This window comes from Mchenga conophoros, linkage group LG3 (assembly GCF_057382185.1).
Source record: "Mchenga conophoros isolate Kocher_MC1m ecotype Shallow Benthic linkage group LG3, M_conophoros_male_GT1.1, whole genome shotgun sequence".
NCBI lineage: Eukaryota > Metazoa > Chordata > Actinopteri > Cichliformes > Cichlidae > Mchenga > Mchenga conophoros.
Genome location: NC_140528.1, coordinates 9,777,548 through 9,798,965, shown reverse-complemented (window position 1 = coordinate 9,798,965; position 21,418 = coordinate 9,777,548). Strand labels below are relative to the sequence as shown.

At 42.0% G+C, this 21,418-nt stretch overlaps 2 protein-coding genes across 2 annotated transcripts in view; one reads left to right on the top strand and one right to left on the bottom strand.

Moving 5' to 3' along the window:
* Positions 1-4,296, bottom strand: part of LOC146577201 (protein NLRC3-like) — a 39,528-nt gene extending 35,232 nt beyond the window's left edge. Inside the window, exon 1 of the mRNA XM_085252166.1 lies at positions 4,207-4,296. The gene's annotated coding sequence lies outside the window, so the exon portion shown is untranslated. The remainder of the gene's footprint in view (positions 1-4,206) is intronic.
* Positions 84-3,052, top strand: LOC146577202 (E3 SUMO-protein ligase ZBED1-like). Its single transcript, XM_085252251.1, has 3 exons — positions 84-1,183; positions 1,369-1,988; positions 2,076-3,052. The coding sequence occupies exons 1-3, from the start codon at positions 346-348 to the stop codon at positions 2,469-2,471; spliced, it is 1,854 nt and encodes a 617-aa protein (XP_085108377.1). The 5' UTR covers positions 84-345; the 3' UTR covers positions 2,472-3,052.
* Positions 4,297-21,418: the final 17,122 nt, after the last annotated feature.

The window sequence follows — 21,418 nt, the reverse complement described above, 5'->3', positions numbered from 1 at the left end:
CAAACTATATAGAACCAACTAACATTTTGTTTATTAATCTGAATACTAGGGCTGCACGATAAATCGAAAATTTATTGTCATCGCGATATCAGCCTGCGCGATGGGCCCATCGCAAAAGACGGCGTAAACTGCGATAATTGGGTACCTTAAAATGTTTACACACGTGCTGTAAAGAATTTACCAATCAAAGAAATCCATTTACACATTTGACCAGTCGAATAGAGCCCTTCACGGCATTAACCAATCAAATGGATTAGAGGCCCGCCTCCTACGCAGGTCGGGCGCGAACAACGCTGCAGCAACGAGTCAGAGTTGTAATGGCTGAGAGCGAGACGCGTGACGAGAATGCTACTGAACTCGTGGCTAAAAAAAAAAAATAGTACCTCACTTATTTGGAGGTACTTTGGATTTGATAAAGACGACGTTCTCCAAACACAGGTACTCTGCAAAACTTGCCGAACACTCGTGGCAACCACCAGAGGAAACACGACTAATCTCCACCATCATCTTCAATACAACCACAGAGAACTGTTTGAAGAGTTCCAGAAAGATAGGGCTAGCCAAACAAAGGTTGCTAATGTTAAGACAAAGAGCGCAGCAGTCCAACAGCCGTCTCTGTATCAGAGTTTTTCAAGTGGAATTCCTTATGAGAAAACGTCGAAGCGGTACAAAGAAATAACAGAGGCCATTACACATTTTTTGGCTAAAGACATGATGCCTATAAATACAGTTAGCAGAGAGGGCTTCACCAGTCTGATACATAAAGTGGACCAGAGATACCGCATCCCCTCACGAAACTACTTTTCACATGTCGCCATTCCACAAATGTATGAAACATGCCGCAAGACCGTCATGTTTGAACTGAGCCAAGCTGAAAACTACGCAAGCACTACAGACCTATGGTCAAGTCGTACAACGGAACCATATATGAGTTTCACAGTGCACTTCCTCACCGAAGACTTTGAACTGAAAACACGGTGTCTAGAGACTGTGTATTTTCCAGACTCCCACACTAGTGAAAATATAGCCCATGTATTACGTGAGGTGTTAGCCAGCTGGGATCTTAAAGAAGATCGACAAGTGTGCATCACCACAGACAACGGTGCCAATGTTGTGAGAGCCACGGAGCTAAACAACTGGGTCAGACTTCAGTGTTTTGGACACAGGCTGCACCTTGCAATCGGTAAGTTTTATTCAAGGCAGATCTTTTTAGCAATGAAAATGTGCTATACATTATTATCAAATTGATATTGATAAGGATAATGTTACCTTTTTAGACAACTTTAGTTATAAATTTCAATTTGTTTTTTTTTTTTAAAAAAAAGGTTTTAAACATGACAGTTTTTTTGTTTCCTCTTATTTCTCCAGAAAATTCTATCAAAGATGATGCCCGCATTGCCCGAGCCATTGGACTTTGCAAAAAGTTAGTTGGACATTTTTGCCACAGCTGGAAAGCAAAGATGGCTCTGAAAAAAGCACAGCAGAAGCTCAACCTCCCAGAGCACACACTGATCACAGAATGCCCAACCAGGTGGGGTTCCAGGCAGAAGATGATTGAGAGAGTCCTGGAGCAGCAGCGGGCCATTTCTGATGTCATCTCAGCAGACAAGAAATCAAGACACTTGATTCCTACTTGGCAGGATCTTGAGGTACTGGAGTCTGTCAACCAGGCATTACACCCCCTGCAAGACTTTACAGATGCCCTGTCTGGTGAGAGCTACGTTAGTGTTTCATATGTAAAACCAGTCCTTCATCTGATGAAGACGTCGGTGCTTGCAGAGAAGGAAGAAGACAGTGATTTGACAAAATCAATTAAGAAGAAAATCCTCGAGTACCTGATTACTAAATATGAAAATCCAGCTACCCAGGAACTTATGGACATGGCGTGCTTCATGGATCCCAGATTTAAAGTCAGCTACACCAGCACTGATCGAGTCTCAGACATCAAGACCAGAGTGATGTCAGAAATGGAAGCAGTGGCACAGAAGGTATTCATGCATGCTTATATATAAAACCTTTCAATTCATATTTAGTCCAAAATGTTTACTTTTCTTATAATCTGCTTTCTGTTCCAGGAGAGAAGCTCCGCTGAACCAGAGGCCCAGACAGATGATCCACCCAGTCGTCCCCTGAAGAAGGCAAAAAAGTCCCTGGGCAGTTTCTTCAAGGCAGCTCCAATCCCTACCTCCTCTTTTATGCATCTCTCACAAGCTGTTGAAGCTGAGCTTAACAGCTACTTGCTATCCACGGCCATAGACAGTGAGGAAGACCCCTTGGCATGGTGGAAACTCCACAAAATGACATTCCCACAGCTAAGCAAGCTTGCAAGGAAGTATCTCTGCATACCTGCAAGTAGCTCACCTTCAGAGAGACTTTTTAGTACATCAGGAAACATAGTAACATGTCAGCGCACATGTTTAAAACCTTGGAGAGTAAACATGTTGGTTTTCCTTAACAAGAACTTGCCATAAAAAACATTCACTCAGGAAGGATGAATGCAAGATAGAGAAACCTTTTTTTTTTTTCAAAAAATTACAAAAATACACTACCTACATTGTTCTTAATTGTTGATAATATTAGTCTTGGCCAGTACGACCACAAAGGTAGACAATTGTTCTTTGGTGTGTTCCCACAGCAGACAAGTTCTTACCTATAGTTTAATCTAGTAAAGTTTCCACTCCAGTTTTGACTTGCATCATAACTACTTGGTGAGTGGTAAAATGATGAACAACTGCATAGAGATAATTTGCAGTATAATTTAAGTTATGTTTATTTAAAACTAATTATAGAGACCGGGAAGGATGTCTTTCAGAATTCAAGCCTCAGAAATTTTTTTATGGGGGCAATGTTTCAATGTTTGACTGCACTTTGTTGTTACACTGCTAATACAGCAGCTTTCATTAAATAAAACTGTGCAGTAAAACGGAAATTATGTATTTGTTTTTTGTTTTTTTTTTGCTATTTATTTTATCGCAAGTCATATCGTTATCGCAGTATTGATCACAGTTATCGCACATCGCAGGTTTTCCTAATATCGTGCAGCCCTACTGAATACCCTGAAATTTTATGATTTAGTTGAATATAAAATGGCACAGATAATGTATAAAGCACAAAATAACTTGCTTTGCCCCAGTACTCAGAAGCTGTTCAAAGTCAGAGAGAGTCAATATGACTTAAGGGGAAGAGATTTCTTTAAAAAAAACAAGATAAGGACAAATATAAAGCAGAGATGTGTTTCTGTTAGAGGAGGTAACCTGTGGAATAGTTCTGACAGGGATTTAAAAAGGTGTAGTTCATTTTCCTTGTTTAAAAACATGTTTAAAAATAGAGTATTAGAAAAATATATAAATCAAGAATGAAAAGAGCAAAAAAAAAAAAAAAAAACAACCTCTTGATTCTTTTGCTTTGATGTAGTTACTTATCTAAGGTGGAAAGTTTTTTTTTCTTGTTTGTTTGTTTGGTTTTTGCTTTGTTTTCTTATTTGCTTCAGGCCCTGTGTACAGGAGCTGCATGCAAAAAGATATTTTGTGAAAAGGGTTGGCGTAATAAGCAAATGCTTCAGCCAATACCTTTTGATTAGCCTTGTTTCATGCTTACTTGCTTTATGGTCGATTTTTGTTCTGTTTTCACTGAGATATTTGAATGCTAATCAATAAAATCAAAATCAAATCACAGTGCTGGTCTGAGGTCAGTGTTTACTCAGCTTTAACTCACTCTGGGTTCTAGGTTAGCTTAGCGTTAGCATGCTGTGTGCTAGCTTAGCGTTAGCTTAGTGTTAGCATGCTGTGTGCTAGCTTAGCGTCAGAGCTCTGCAGGTGTCTCGTGTGTAAATATTAATCACAGTGACAGTAAAGGAGGTAAAGGGCTGTGACGTCATCACGTACGCTGCGTCCTCTGTGGGCTCTGACTGAACTCAAAGTACAAACTACAAGTACACAAACACGAACGTAGCTCAGAGTGGCGGACACACTCGGCCTCGTTGGTCCAGCTGTGAGTCCGTTACCGTGAACTATGGAGCGGCAGATTTGTGCTGAACTAAGCTGCACACAGCTGATGTTAGCCAGGAAACATTACACACTGACTTTAATGGAGAGACCGGAAATACAAACACACACAGTTTGTTGTGTGAAGAAATCAAACACGAGCTGAACAAACAGTAAAGTTCCTAAAGACAAACTGTTAAAGGAGGAAACAAAGCAAACTTACAGTTTCTTCACACACCAACAACAAGCTCCACTCCACACCTGGACACTAAACACGGACACACAGGTGAGCTGCTTCCTGGAAGGAGGCGGGACTCCACCTGAAACTCAGCACAGGTGGGAGGGGCTCAGCTCTGTGTGTGCTGATGTGTTAACTTTAAAAATATGCCGTCTGACTGCTCAGACTGAGTCAGAGTAAAGTTCACATGCTGACGTGTGGAGACATGAAACCTTGTTGTAGCTGCAGGTGTGAACACACTGATCCCAGATCAGCTCTGCTGTATTTGTAACATGAACATTTCTGCTGCAAAGCTTCAAATGTTCAGCATGTTTCTCTGTTTCCAGTCTATAGATCCAGTCACACTTTCTACCTTCACCTGTGCAGTAAAGACTGAGAGCAGAGCTGAAAGCAAGCGTCCAATCAGTGAGCAGCATCAACACCTGAGCTTCATTCAGACTCTGTTATTGAAGATGTTGTTGGTACAAAGTTCACCTGCTGCTCACATGAATCCATGAAAGATTTATTTCACTGAATGTTTCTTCAAAGCTCATTTCAACCTGTTGAAGTCATGAATGAAAGTGCAGACTGAGAGTGGATCACATGATGTTTGAGGTGTGTCATGTGACATGTTCAGTATTGTCACACATGTCTAGATTGTCCCTGATATCATAACTGCTCAAACACTGATGATTATATTTGAAGAATTATTCCTGATGGCAGCAAAGTTTGAATGGAGCTCTCTGTCTGTGCTGATTTGTCGCCCTCTGGAGGTCAAAGCACAAACTGCATGATGTCACTGTAACCACCACAGTGACAGGAAGTGTTTTTATGACTGAAACACTGAAATGATGCTAACGGCTGTCGTTAGGCTCACTGACAGCAGTGCTGATGTGTTCATGTCAAACACTGGCTCAGGTCAGACTCCTTCATCCTTCTCCAGCGTGAGGCCGCCCTCAGACCCACAGGAGCTCTGACCTTTGACCTCCTGACCCTAACCATTTTAGTCTTGTTGCATCTTTAAATGCAAATCCATCCAAACTGTAGCCGAGCAAAAGAAGCTGGAAGTTGTTCTATGAATGATGTTGTTGAAGGAGCTTGGAAAGAAAAGCGTCTGGACTTCTTTAAGTTGCTTGAAGAGGGACATGGACGTCTTAACGCCCACTCACATCCTGGGACATTTGATCACAGGAAATCACATGATAGCGTGGGGCTAGATCTCACAATGGGTTCACCCAAAACCTTGGCTGATTGAGACCCACACCCGTTCTCACGGAGGAGGAGGAGTTTCACATGCTGAACATGTGACAGCCTGGTTTAAAGGGACCAAAAGTAACTGGACACCTGATTCAGTTCAGGTTTATTCATCCGCTCCAAACCACAGCAGCAGTCACCTCCAGGGAACCAGCTGATCCATGTAACTGGGGACAGACCACAGCCCAGAGCACTGGTTCATGATGTGTTTGTGGACTGTAGGTTGTTTGGATAGAGATGAGATGTACACAGCAGTCTGTCTCTAATGTTTAATGAAATGTTCTGAAGATGATAATAACTTGTGATTTTCTTTTGAATGAATCTTTAATCGTGTTGTAGGGCCTCTGACTCTCATGAAGATTTTCACAGCAATGTGCTTTTCACAAAGATATTAACAATGAAAATGACGTGCAGCCCTGAACTACTCATGCGTTAACTCAGCGGTTCCCAACCCCCGGGTCACGGACCGGTCCGTGAGTCGTTTGGTACCGGGCCGTGAGAGTCGTGGCTCGGTGTGAAATTGATGGTTGATAGGTTTGTAGCATAAACCTGTTCGCTGGATCGTTCAATCCAGCTACACAGCAAAGCAAGACACGAGTAGTTCTTTATGTTTCTCGTGCACGGGAGAGAACTGGACCAATGCCGTTCCTTCGCTTGACCACAGTCGCTCTCGTCCGTTCCCTCGTAACACTGTTCTTTTATTGAGGTTACATGAATATACATAGGTTCATTAACATACACGTGAACAAAGGTACCAGTCTGTATGTTATGTAGGTGTATGTGTGTGTGTGTGTGTGTGTGTGTGTGTGTGTGTGTGTGTGTGTGTGTGTGTGTGTGTGTGTGTGTGTGTGTGTGTGACCCCATAAACGACTTCCCTAAACCTGCTGGTCTGGAAGTCCAGCAGTTCATCTAAACAAAAGGCACTTAGACTAAAACAGACATCCTACCACAAAACAATAAGAAGGTAGCACCTCTCCCATGATCCCAGGACGTGGGTGTGAATGCCAGAACACTCTGGAGTCACACAAAGTCTTTAAAGACTACTATCATTACACAATTGGTTCTACACCTCTGAGCATATATGGTTAGATATTCCCCAATAACAATGACAATGATAAAATATAAATCCAACAATGGTTTTCAGGGTTTTTATCGTTAACTTCGTTTCCCTGGGTCTTTTCCCGTGTTGTAGTCTTGTGTCTTATTTTGAAAGAAATGTTTACGCGTTACCATAGCGACCAGAGAGCATTAAGGGTGCAGACAGGTGCATCCAACAACATTTTATTTTCCCTTATTTGATTTATGGACCTAACTGTATGAACTGGACTTTGGCTTTAATGCTGTTCCTCTTCATCATTGCTGTGTTGCATTTCCATCATTCTGCTGCTGGATTCACTGCAGGCTTTAACAAACACTCCTTTGGGTCCAGGCCCAGCCACGTGTTTGTAAGCTGCTGTGCTCCTCACAAATAAAGCCTGAAGCAGCTCAGACTGTTAGAAGCAGCACTGAGCCCTGTTACAGTTATAGTGTTAGAGCAACGGCTGCAGCCTACAGCATTTAAACTAGCTGACAGTAAACACATCAGTCCAGATGTTACCACATTACTTTGTGATGCTGAGAGTTAAAGGAGACTGGCTGATTAAAATCCCATTCCTTACATCACCGTCCTCTGCTCTGACTGCTTTCATTTAATCACAATCAGAATACTTTTTTGATCCCCAGGGGAAATTATTTAGGTTACAGTGCTGCAGCACAAACAGGAACAAAGACACAACACACTAAGTAAGAAATAGCACAATATACACAATATATACATGCATACATATGAGTCACTTATAAGTAACATGTGAGTGCTGGGGTCTATGACAGCAGGCAGGTCTGTATTTATGTCCAGGCTGACATGAACAGCTAGTAGTTCAGGGTTCAACACTCAGGAAAGTGTGTGACCTTCCACACTGACAGAAGATGCTAAACATGACTTTAAACTGTTGTTTGTTAAAGCCTCACAGATCTGAGAGCAGGGCTCAGTGGGTACATGAACCTTTATACATGAAGGCTTTCTGTTTCCAGGAGAGGAAACATGTGATCCAGCTGTGTTTGGTCACATGGATCTGCTCTGCATGGATCACCTGACTAAAACATGTTGTTATTATTGTTCTTACAGTCTTAAATCGGTACATCAGGCGGGTCACATGACACCCGGGGGTGACAGCAGCATCTTTCCTCTTTAGAAAGCTGCTCTCTGTCCCAGGAGCTGTTGTCACAGTAACAGCAGGAACAGGAAGTCACATGCTCTCTGCTCTGTGATTGGCTGCTTTTTATCTCAGCTTCCTGCAGAGGGTGGGGTCTGCTGATAACGCACACCAACAGAAGTGTGACTTTCACTTCCTGTTTATTGCTGTTGTTCTTAAAGCTCTCAGACGATGCTGCAGCGCCCCCTGCTGACACAAACTCCTCCCTCTGTCTCAGAGGTCACAGGTCAGCCTGCTGCAGAGGGTCTGCCTGTTCATGGACTTCCTGTTACAGAGACGGGTCTCAGCGTCAACACTAGTTTCTGATTGGACGGTGTGGAAAATGTTACGAGTTCAAAATATTGGGGATGGAGACAAGAGAAAAACCACAATAACAACACTGGTCCGGTCGGGTTGAGTCAAACGATGATTTTAATGATCACACACGTGGGAGATGGACACTGATGCAGACAGCCTCAGATCTCAAAATGGTGGAGTATTGCTCAAACTCTTATAGCCTCTGGTGCCTCCACCTTATCATAAAAGCCTAAACATTCACATGCTTTCTCTCACACGGCGCCTAAGCTACGACCTTGGCTCCCTGTTTATCTGCTGCTGCTGAGATGGGGCAGAAAACTCCAGCATGTTCTCTTCTAATCAGACAAATAAGGCGATGACTTTCTGCAAACAGTATTTCTTATAACTCAGCAGTATAATGCATCATAAACAATATCATTCATTCACAATAAATCAGCAGTTTAATATAATGCACATCAGTTTAACTAATGCAATAGTTATCAGCTTCTTCTAATTCAGGAGAATAATGCAAACTAAAACTACATAATAATTCACAATCTTTAATTAGGGGTCTAACATGGCATAAAATAATATTATAATCTAACAAAACCCAGCTTCCTCCAGCCGAGTGATGTGTGGATTCATCACTCTCTGTGGATCAGTGTAAGTCTGTGTGTGGGTCAGCTGCAGGACTTGTTTGACCTTTGACCCTGGCAGACAGAGCTGGTTACTGCTGTGTGACTCCTGCCGTCGCTCCACTTTAAATTTTACTTAAAATAAGTCCTGACATGGCCCCGCCCCCTCTGACCTGCTGCTCCTGGATGTGCTGAGGACACAGCGGAGGCTCAGAGGGGGCGGGGCTTTTCCCGTGGCGGTAACCAAACTGCATTAGGTCACTGCACTGCCAGTGTTTAACCACACCTCTTCTGACTGACCTTTGACCTCTGACATGTTGATTCGATCCTTATTTAATGACGTCTTTTATCTAGTGATTTAATTCTGTGTATTTATATGTGATGGTGTTCCTGAGTTCAGCCTCAGCTGATATCCACAGACGCTCCTATTGGCTGGTTTTAAAAACACATTTTTCCATTAAAGAGACTCTTTTAAAAACACGTCTGCCTGAAATTCACATTTCATTTATTTTGGGGGATTTTAACAGAGAGATAGAACTTTATGAATCCCTCATGTTTATCCTCCAGGAAATCCAGTTTGTAGCAGCAGAACACCGACAAACTTTTACACAGCACAGAATTAGGATATCAAATAAAGGGGAATAAGAGAATATGAATATAAGCATAAATATATACATATATACACAGACCTCACACAGAGACAGCAGCTACACTGTGTGTGGATGTGATCCACAGTCACAGCTGTGGGTTTCAGTCAGTGTGTCTCTAACTTCATGGTCACATTTCAAAGCTTATTGGAGCCAGAAGATGTTCAAGTAAAAGATTTATTGCTGTACTCGTCTACCAGGATAACAGGAGGTTCATAAAGCTGTGTAATACTTCACAGAATTAGGATATCAAATAAAGGGGAATAAGAGAATATGAATATAAGCATAAATATGTACATATATACACAGACCTCACACAGAGACAGCAGCTACACTGTGTGTGGATGTGATCCACAGTCACAGCTCCCAGTATAAACTGCCACATCATCTGTAATTCTTTTACTCATCACCAAACTTATTTGTGGGAGAACAAATGCAGCAGCCGTTCTTTTATCTGACAGTGTTGACGCATCAGTAAATATCCTCACATGACCTGAGGACTTTCCCACTATATGAACCTGCTTTTAGTCGCCCCTCCTCCCTCGCCACAAGCTTCCTTTACAACATAACTTATAAAAAACAACTTTATTGACAATCAGCAATAACAATTACAGACAGTCTAGAAGAAGAATCACATGATCAAGGAGCAGAAGTTTATGGTTTTAATAGCTTTTACATTTTGGGAAAGTTTTAAAAACATTGTTTGGTTTTCTTTCTAAAGCGTTGAAAGGACGGCTTTGCATCAGAACAGTAAGATCAGCAAATGAATCCATTAAAGTTCTTTTGCCTTGTTTGCAAAAGAAGCCAAACAACATTTGTGTTACAAAGAGAGACTTCAGAACAGATCAAAGATCACAAACATCAGGCACTGATGGAAACAGCCAAACACAGAAACAGAGGCACCAGCAGGTGAAGGAGGCCTGTTGTAGAAATGACTCTGAGTGCTCAGGTAGAAACGCATGAAGAACCAGTGCGTCTAATATTTGGAAACCAGTCTGTGTTTGAGCGTCCTGGATGAAACACAGATCATGTTGCAGAGCGAGGACGTCGTCTTTCCTCCCGAGTGTGTAACTACAGGACGTGTGCAGAAGGTTTAATCGTCTACCTGACAGTTACTGATGAACGAGTCCTTCAGGGAGGCTCCAGGATCACTGTGGCTTTTACCAGCTGCTGCTAAACTGAGAGGTGTTGCTGCTTCATGTGTGAAGATGTCTGCATGGCTTTAACAGTGCAGACGTTCCTCATGTGCACCCATTTCATATGTTTTATTGTGATGTTTAGTAACATCTGCTTTCCTCCTTCAGGCAGACGATAAAGTGAGCTCAGCCTTAAACATGTGGAGAGAACGTTTGACCGACAGTCCTGGGACGACTGCAGAACAATGGTTTGTTTTTAATGATAAAGTTTCATAATGGAAATAAATGCTGAGCCTGTTTCATGATGTTGGCCCTGCAGCATCAGGCAGGATTAATACTGTAACAAACGTGTGTCACAGTTATAATGACTTTAAATGAAGACTTGGGTTGGATGGAGATGTCAGCTGGATTTGTGCTGACTGTCACTTTAAATGTTTTCAGTTCAGCTTCTAAATCTACTTTTGTATAATGTTTGCTGAGTTTTGCACTTCATGACGCTTTTAAGAAGAGCCAATAAATCCTGACTTTACACAAAAATAAAGGTTTAATGTGTTTAGTGTGACAGTGGAGGAGAGCGCACATAATAAGAGTCATTAACAGAATGGTGACAATTATAATCTGTCTCATTTTAGGAGCAGCTCACAGGCACAACAGACTACAGAGCAATCAAAGCACCAGTTAAACGTCCATGTGACCGGCTTACAGCCAATGAACAATCAGTCCCCACTGTCCCCACCAACATCACTGTACTGGAAAGACTGTGCTGCCATGGTCAGAGATGAACTGGTACTAAAATGTAAGGCAGCTGATGTGTGTGGCCTTAGCAGCACAAATGCATCACGGCTGCAACGCTGCAGTGTGTTTAAACATTTGAACATTTCTGTGGCTTCAAACCAGCAGCTGCTCTGTACTCAGTCGTGTTTGTGTGTCTGTCAAAGTGATTGTTGTCTTTAAAAAGCCTTTTGTGTTGAGTTTTGTGAGCAGTGCCGAGCTTCTCTGTAGTCTAAGCTGAGTCGATATATTTGATTCCATGTTTGGTGTGATTTTCAAAGTCAGCAGCAGCAAACGCTGAACAAGCAAAGTTTGGGCCCATCAGAGACAGCAGTGGACCTGCTGACCTGTAGGTGTTGGAGGTGTTTGTGTGCAGCTGTGGGTCAGTCAGCTTTATTTCACTTATCCATGACAGAGCGCTGTTAGCTGTGAGTTAGCATCCACTGAGCTGTTTCATCTACTCTGTCACTGCCAGCAAGCAGAGCCCAGGGTTGGCTTCAGAAGCTGGACGTGGCCTTGCTCAAGGGCACTTTAGCAGCACGTTCCCAGCAGTAACAGAGGGATTCAAACTGGTGACCCTGGAGTAGGAATCACCCAGAAAAGTCACCTTATGCCAGAAGTTTTAGTGAGACGGGAACAACATTACAGCTCTGATGTCATTGACCTGTGCAGTGAGGACATATTGAACTGTGAGGACACAGCTTATAGGTTCAACACTGATCCAGGGTCAGCATGTGCAGGTGACATGGTGTTGGTGTCACCACTACAGACAGCTCAGGTTCAACTGGTTCTTCTTTGATTTGCTTCTATAGCACAAAGGTTGACACCAGTCTGGTCCAGTTAGCATCTGAATCCATAAACGTGTGAGCTCGTCCCACCAGAGGACGTCAGCATCATGGGGATAATGTCTGCAGCAGGAAAACACAGGGACAGTTGGGTTTGCTGCACATCTGGAACACACAGTTAGCTCAGATATGTTCATGTCGCTAACACCAATACAGTGACTGAGTGCTCTATAGCAGCTAATGCTAACAACTGTAACACTGCTGTTTGTCATGGTTTTCAGACCAAATGATAACAAAACGTTGGGAAAAGTGAAATATTGGAACATGAAATCATAAATTATTACATTTAAACAACAATAATACAGCTAAATTCCCCCTGTTGGCTCATAAGCTGCTCACCTGGATGTAGGGTTGCCAACTCCCTGAAAAATAAATAAGGGACACCTCGTGGCCAGGGCCGGGCAACCCAGTTGTCTTCACCCTTCCCAGTGTGGTAGCTCTTTTTTTGTGTGTGAAATTATTTTTTAACCATTTGACTTGAACTTGATTTAAGCAGATGCATATTCTTTGTGATATGACCATATGGGAAACAAATGATCATTTAGCCATTTATTTTTAGCTCACAATGACAACATTAACACAGTAAAACAGGTCTCTTTCTTAAACAGAAGCCTGTCATGCTTAACTTTTGAGAATATAAGTAAATCTTTCTTTAAAAGAACTCTGTCCTACTTAACTTAAAATTATATAAATTAATAGAAAGCAATAGAACGAAAAATATTCTTGTAACAGTGCACATTTAGTGCATTTAGTACAGTTGGCTTCAGTTGAGGTATTATTTCAGCTTTTCTAATGCTAATCAGCGGCTCCTGTTTGTAAACCCGCTTGTTCCCATGATTACGCATCATAACTCATCATCATTATTCATCTATGTATTACTTTTATGTATTAGTGATCTATTTGTTGTAATCATTTATCCTTGCAGTTGTTTATTACACAAAATAAATTATATTATCACACTTCTGGCCACATAGCCCTGATATTCACTGCACATGCCCATATTAACCTTAACCAGAGGGTTTAAAAAAACAAACCAGTGTTTACATACCATATCTGCTTCTGCCGTGGCCTGGTGGACAAAAAATTGGTAAAGGGTTCCCCGAGCTTTCATGCCCCTCATGTTCTTCATGTGCCCACCAATAGAAGCATGCCTATGGAAAAAGTGCGCCGGCACACAGTGCAGTGCGCTTTATAGGTGTTATCGTGCACTTTTCCAGCCAGGCGTTTTCCTTTTCCCATTCCTCCCTGTACTTTTGCAGCCTTTTTTTTTCTTTCTCTGAGCAACAAACATTGCTGCTCTAATGCTGGGCTCACACTGTGCGATTTTTGGCCCATTTTGAGCCGATTTTTGAGTCGTGCGACCGATTTGGCGATCGGCCCGATTTTGGCCTTCATCGTGCATCGTGTAGTATACGTGGGGTAACGAGAAGCGATTAACACCTCACGACCAGCTCCCGATCATCAATCGCTCGTGAGGGTGTCACCACAGCCGCTCACACTGCTCGCGCGCAAACACGTAAACGTCGGTGAAAAAGACGTTGCAGCACAGCTGTGCAGCGTGTGATCTGGACACAAGCGATGGAGGCACAACTTGTAGAACTTTGGAAAGCTCATCCGAGCCTTTTCCATGTGGCATCACAAAATTATCACGACCACAACAACCGTGAAAATAGTTGGATTTACATGCTGCTCAATCACAGCTGCCTGATAAATGTTTTTCATTAGCAATTTAGCAAAGTTGATGTGGTGGTGTGTCTGTGTGAGTGAAAGACAGAGAGAGCGAGCGACAGATTTTCTGTTATAACCTTCATTTTATGGACGCACAGTGTGCCGTCCGAGACTTGCACCGCAGTGTCGGCGTTTGTTTCCCTGTTGGCCATGCTTGTTGTTGTGGTCATCGGTTGTCTTCCGGTATTTTCTCCGTAAGCGACCTTTCCTCAACCAATGAGATGAGCGGTAATCTGACTTGTCATACTCGAATTGTCATAAGTGTGCTGTCAGCTCATTGGTCACAAAGCAGGAGAGGGGCTGGGAATTATGTTTTCAAACAAAGTGTTAATTCCATTAACATTTATAGACTACTTTTGATTCTCACTGTATTACGGGACAAAGTGCGTCCCTTATTAGCTCAATACGGGACAAAGTGCGTCCCTTATTAGCTCAATACGGAACGTGTACTTTTGTTTCTAAATACGGGACGATTCCGTTTTTTAAGGGACGGTTGGCAACCCTACCTGGATGCTACATCAGTGCAGTCCTCTCTGAACATTAGATAATCAACACACACACACTTATTGTTGAGAGGCTGACTTCACTAAACTCACAGAAACTCTTAAGAAGCTCCTCAAATGATGACTTTGGAGTTTTGTGTTACTGTCAGTGTATAAAAGCTAGAAAAGGAAGAAAAGCAGGAGAAATGATCAAAGTGCTGCTGTGTGCAGGAAGAACTACAACATGTTAGTGAGAAACACAAACAGGGTGTGAAACACACTCCAGAGGAAATGCTGTGTGCAGGCTGTCTGTGACTTCCTGTATCTCTGCCACAGACTGGGACAGACACCAGTGAAACCAGTCACTGTGGTCATGTGCTTGTAGCCAGCAGCCTGTGATGTGAGGCTGAAAACTGGTCTAGGCAAACCACTTGAAGGAACTGCAGCATCTAATATTGTTGAATTGGGGAAAGGAGGGCTAGCAGCCAGAACTGCACCAGAGTGATGGCTAAACTGGGGGGGCTGAGAGGGTGATTGACATGTTGCTGGATCAATCACTGGGAACTGCTCATGTTGCTGATGTGTTTGGGGAATGGCTTGTAAACCGCAAACAGAGGATTTGCTTTCATCAGAGACAGTGTGAATTGAAGATCTGGAGGAACTGCGAGAATGGGGAGGAGATAACTGTATCAGGAGTTGCCTAATCTCCCTCATTGTCATCAGGAGTTCCCTCATCACCTCATCTTGATTGGTGGGTAAAGGAACAGGCGATGTCTCTGGTAGACTTCCTGACTCCCCATCAGGATCCTGCAGCCCATGTGTGTCTGTATCACTATGCTGGCATTCTGTTTGACTCTCTGTATCACATTGAGCACTTCTACTTCCAGGATACTGAATGTCATACTGCTGCAGGTGGGCAGGAGGTCGACTATCACGACCGGAACGTCTCAAATCTTCAGTCAATGGCTGCTGTGAATCCATGACGCTAACGCTACTCCGGCTCGAAGGACCATGTTTTGGAGGAAGGAAGGTTCAGGGTTTCAGTAGTCATCATCATGGGCTCATCGGATTAGAATGAGAATAAGCAGTCATTATTTGCAGGTTTTGTCGTTTTATTGTATAACGTAGTGATGGCCCGCTTGAAGCTGACGCTCCGGAGCGTGTGTCGAAAAAAACAACACACTGGTTCAGAAGCACTGTGTCGAGGCTTGCTTCGTTTGGCAAAAGTCACGTGACCAGTGACGTCCGAAGCTTCATTACGCACGTAACTGCTTCGGTACCTGATTCAAACGGATATAAGGAAGTGAATCATCCACGGGATTCGTGGAGTGTGTTGATGGTGACAGAGAGCGAAGAGGTGATCATTCCACTGACAGATATGGAGCCAGCGAGGAAGAGAGGACGTTCTGGCGTGTGGGAATATTTTGAGTTGATTTTGCTCAATTCATTTTATCTGCCGAAGTGAAAAACTTGAAATGTCCAAAATCATGTTTTCATAATGTAAATATCATTACAGCATATGACTTCAGGAACACTTCCATGTGAATTAAAGCTGATGAAGACTACAAAAATGTATTTGACACTATACGTACATTACATTGCTACAGTTTAGAAAATCATTTTGTTTATTGTTGTTAGGTGATAGTCTGCAGGACCCAGGAATACCTGCATATCTACCAGCTTGCAGTGTGGTTCCTGCACTCCACAGCCTCTTCTGTTCCATGCAAGTGGATTTTCTCCAGGGCAGGAGAAACTATTTCTAAGAAAAGAAACAGACTCAGCCAGCGCACAGTAACACTAATCCTCTTTTTAACTGTAAATAACAAAAGGGCTACCTGACATAGATCATGTTTTTACTTTGCAAGTTCTTGATTAGGGGTGGGTTTTGATTATCGCTTTTCTGATTACAATCCATGCTAAATTGAATAAAGTGATATTGATTCATTACAATCCTGTGTCGATTTGTAAATTAACGTTATTATGCCTGAAACGCCAGCATCTCAGGTTAAACCTCACAACATGTCGTCAAACACCATACAGCTAAAACAGTAACTGGGAGCAGGTTTACGGATTCTGCATACAAACGTGAACACAGACGTGTCAGAATCAGATTTTGGTGCGTCGTCGGGTCCGCGCTGTGTTTGCCTCTTTTTTTTTCGTTGGCTTCTGCAGCTGCAGGTTTCATAACTCTCTGTTTACATCTCTAATTAAGTCTCACGTGTGTCAGCTTTCTTTTAATAGATACGAAATTATGGATATATACTGTTAAATGATCAGAATTGTAATATTTCTGACTGAGGCAAAACCTTCCAGATTCCAATCAAATCGGATCCTGTATCGAATCAAAATGATTCTACAAATCAGTGACGATGCAGCCGTACTCAGCTTCCTAAGCATTTTCCCTTTCCAGTTCACAATCAATCCCACCCCTAGGTCAAAAATATGTATAGGACAATCGGCCTCATCTAATATTTTGTATGAACCTGTCCAGCTGTGATTAAATGACAAGTAGATGGAGGCAGGACTCCACAGCAGGGGCATACTCCATAATGTGCTGTGCATTCTCATATGTATATTATATATATTGCTCACTTATTTTATTTACCAACATCAAGGAGTTATGAGCAAAGAAAGGCCACACCATAGTGCATGTTTAAATAGGGAAAGTTTATTGATCAAAATGTATTACGCAGATACGCATTACATTTTTTTCAGCCCCCCAATCGAGAAAACAAAAGCAATTACATGTTCAAAGCAACGGAACGGTGGCCCAATATCAGAGAGAACTCCACTCTTGAGTGAGCAGATGATTGAGCAGTCCGTTTTATTTTGCAGATTCAAGCTGCTCTCCAAAATATTCGCCACCAGATGTCACCGGAGAGGACTGTGTTGAAAAGCTTCGAGTAATGAACTGTTTTTCAATACAAGCTTCAGTGCTTCGGAAAGCTTCATTTGGCCATCACTAGTATAACGGGTAAAGGAAAGAAAGACACACATGGACTGCTCTCTCTCAGCTGCCGCCCCATGTGGGAGTGAAGAAAAAGTGAGAGGTAGGTGAGTGCAGTCCTTATATAACGAGTGACAGGTGAGTGCAATTAAGGCCAAGCACCACACCCAATCAAAGGTGAGGAAAAGAAACAAGGTGCATCTGGTGAAGTGAATGTGCTAGAAGGTGAGCCTTTACAACAGTAAGAAATGCCAAATTATATACACAAAGTTACAGGAATCACCACTCCTGTTGTTCATGATGATTTCAGTAACGTCACATAATAAAATGTAACGTCCTGTAAGCACAGTCTGCCTGTGTCTTTTCTCTGCAAATGAACATTTTCAGCCAATATAGGTAATACATCAACATGGCTTCTATCTATCTATCTGAACTCTGTGGACATTTGTCTAAAACTACTTGACAGCCCTTCATGTCAGAGGTTTATTACCTGTGCAGGATGGAGCACATGGTCTCAGTCAGGCTGGACACGATCACTCCTACAGGAAGTAAATGTGATTTTATTTCACCTGTGAAATGATGAAAAACAGCAGAATAGCTCACGCTAACAAACAGGTGTTGAAATGTTTCATTTTCTGCTGTTTCACAGGTCAAAAAGGGCGTCGAAGCAAACTGAAGCTGAGCTGCTGCTGCTGTTGTAGTGCAGCATCTGCTGTGTGCTTCATCAGAGAACCTTCTGTACACAGCAGACAGAGGCTGCTGCCACTGAAGTCCATCTGCTAGAGAGCTTTAAACACTGGTTATTGAAGTGGCTTTGATGATACTGATACACAGTCTTTGCTGCTGTCACAGGACAGGGATCCACCAGGGAGTAGTTGTCAGGATAAAGAGCCTTCGCTTCTCTAAATATAAACTGGATACTTGTAGGAAACTTTGGGAAGCAGCATTTTTCCTCATATCGTCTAAACTGAAGTTAGCTCAGGTGCTTCTTCCATACTTGCTCTGCAGAAAGCCAAAGAGTTTGGAGCTCTGCAAACATTTGCAGCACAGCTGGATGTTTGTAACTTTGGTCACCTCTGTATCATCCCTCAGATTCTTTCTGCACAGCTTTGAAACCACGACAGCACGAGTGATGCTGAGGAGACGTCCAGTTTAAACAGACCTTTATTCCTGGAACACAAACACATGAAGTGATGCTGCTAAAGAAGAACATTTAATCGCACTAATGAATCAAGCATCTGTTTGTCTGTCAGTCTGTCAACAGTTCCTCTGATCGACTTCAGACTTGGTGGGTATTTTGTTTTTGCAGCGGTCAAAGTCGATCAGCGTGTTGCTTTGTCTGCTGTAAATCTGCCTGTACAAAGGGAAACATGCATGTTTTAGATGCAAACTCACAACATGGCTGCATTTTTGTGATTATGTGTATTTTATATTGATTTATTCTATTATGTTTTGTATATGAATCTTTACAAGTGTGTCGATACAAAGGCTTGATTAAAACAAAGGTCTCAGCTGTGCTGTTAGGGATGCACTCATATTTGTTTCAAATGTAATAAATCAAAGGATTTCAGGCTTTTCATCCTTTTTATTTGTTTGGTTCTAACAGCAGCTGGATAAAAACATGCAGGTGATGAATATAATTGTGTGATATTATGAGCATTGTGAATAAAGAAAGAGCAGAGATAGTAAAAAGGAAACAGGTGATGGACGTGAGATTTTCAGAACAAAAGCTCCTCAGTGAGACGATCACCTGGACACAAGGTCAGGCAGCTGGGACTCATCTAGAGAGCAAAATGGAAAAGTGATCTGTGCAGAACATCACTGTTGATTGCAGTTATTTACATCAGACTTCTTCTCTGAGATAAGAGCACCATTTGTGGGAAAGATGACAGTATTTCCAGGCTGGATGCTGTTTGCAGGGAGAACTGAATGAAAGTCTCCTGCACCTCAGCGCTGAGGTCCACACCTGTGAACACAGATGAGGTCAATCTGCTGCAGCACGTAGAGCTTTACTGATCAGCAGGTTCAAAGGATTCAGCAGAGCGTAGAGTCAGAGCTAAATGCCACATCACCATAGAGTTTGTTAACAACAGCTTTCTTTGCCCTTTGTCTCGATGGACTGAATCAGGGATACTCGTCATACTTCACCTCAACCACGTCACTGAGAGACCCCAGCCTGACACAGCAGCAGAGATGATGAAAGCAGAAACAGCAAACAGATGCTTCAGTTGTGTTTCTCTCTGTGTGTGCGCTCACGCCCACTTGTGTGTGTGAACTTTCCACGTACCTCAGCTTGTTTCTCCAACATGAGCCATCAGGGCTGAAAAACATCACTAACACATGAATTCTTTCTCTTTTTGTTATCACCTGTGATCATGTGTCTCATGTTTCTGTCATTCACCAGTTCTTGTATAGTTACGTGTAACTAGACTTCTGTGGGACGTAAATGATTGTTTTGTATGCAGATCTGTACAAAGGATGTAAACACTTGATTACAAAGGAGATCTCAGCTGTGTTGTTGTGGATGGACTTCAACGTATTTGTTAAAAAAGAGAATAAAGCAAAGTGTTTTAGCTGTTTGGGAGTTTTTGTTTGATTCGATTCAGTTTTATTTCTATGGAGTCAAATAATAAGAAAGGCTCTAGAACAGCCCTGAGTTTGTCCAGGTGACAATCCTCTGAAGAACAAAGACAAAGAGGAAGAAGGGGATTCGTTTTCAAGTCTTGTTTCTTTCAAAATAAAAGCTGAAATGTTTTGGAAGCATGATAATATTTCAGCCAGGATGCCGTCTCCAAGGAGACCTGCACCTCAGCGCTGAGCTCCACATCACGCCCTGTGAAAGCACAGATATAAATCTGCTGCAGTGAGAAGAACTTTACCCAACACAAGTGTAGAAGTAGACATTTGACTTTACCTACAACCTGTTAACAACAAAGCTTTCATTGCCTCTGTTGTTGATGTCATGTAGGACTAATCATACTTCACATCAGCCATGCACACGTCAGAGGATCTCCAGGCTTTCAGTGATAAAGCCAAGCAGATGATGTGAACATAGCAATAGTAAAACATGCATCATAATCAGCTGTACAGTGGGGCAAAAAAGTATTTAGTCAGCCACCGATTGTGCAAGTTCCCCCACTTAAAATGATGACAGAGGTCAGTAATTTGCACCAGAGGTACACTTCAACTGTGAGAGACAGAATGTGAAAAAAAAATCCATGAATTCACATGGTAGGATTTGTAAAGAATTTATTTGTAAATCAGGGTGGAAAATAAGTATTTAAGTTTATTACTCTGTATCACACATGAGTGCCCGAGGGAGGCGGGGCTGACTGGGGAGACACAGGAAACAGAGAGACAGGGCTGACTCGACATGAAACGATGAAACGTGGGACACGGGAACAGAAACTAAACACAGGCTGAAATGAACACTGAGGGAGGGAGAACTAAGATTACTGAGAGCCTGATAAATAAGAAGAACAAAAACCAAGAAAAACAAGAGTCAAAGAAAACCAAAAACACAAAGCATTGGGCCAGGACCCACTGCTGTGACATTTATATGTGATAAAAACATTAAAAACTGCTCAGATGTTGAAATCTTTCTACGTATACTTTAGGTTCAGCTCTGCAGCCTGGCATTTGGTTAAGCATGATTCAAACATTTGATTTTGTTTAACTGGTTTTAATTATAGTTACTTTTTGTGAACATTTGTTGCAGCATTTAAAAATACATCATTTATTTTCAAACTTTTATTGGATTTAGAGCATCTTATTTGACCAACGGAAATGTTTTAATTTCATATAAAATAACTGAAACAGTGAACTAAATATCTGAAATCTTTCCTTCCTTAAAAGTTATAATCCTACTTAAGTTATAGTGCAAACGCTTAAGCAACAAATATACTTGATGCTAATTAATTAATATTTCCCTTTGATGTTGCAACTATGCGGTCACTTCTGTCTTTAAACAAAATAATATTTTCCAGTTACAGAAATCATAAAGTCCAAACTAAAGTGCTACTGTTGCTATATGCATTTTATATAAATCATGGATGATGGTCCTGACATGAAGGAAGAGAAAGTTACAGGTTGCATCCTTTGACTTTGTCTCCGTGCCTTTGGGCGATTTTCAGAAGGACAGATGTTTCTGTTCAATTCTTAAATCAATTTTTTCAAACACAAACACTATTTTAAAGCTTCTAGAGAGTAAAATATTAATGATAATTATAATAACAATAATAAAAA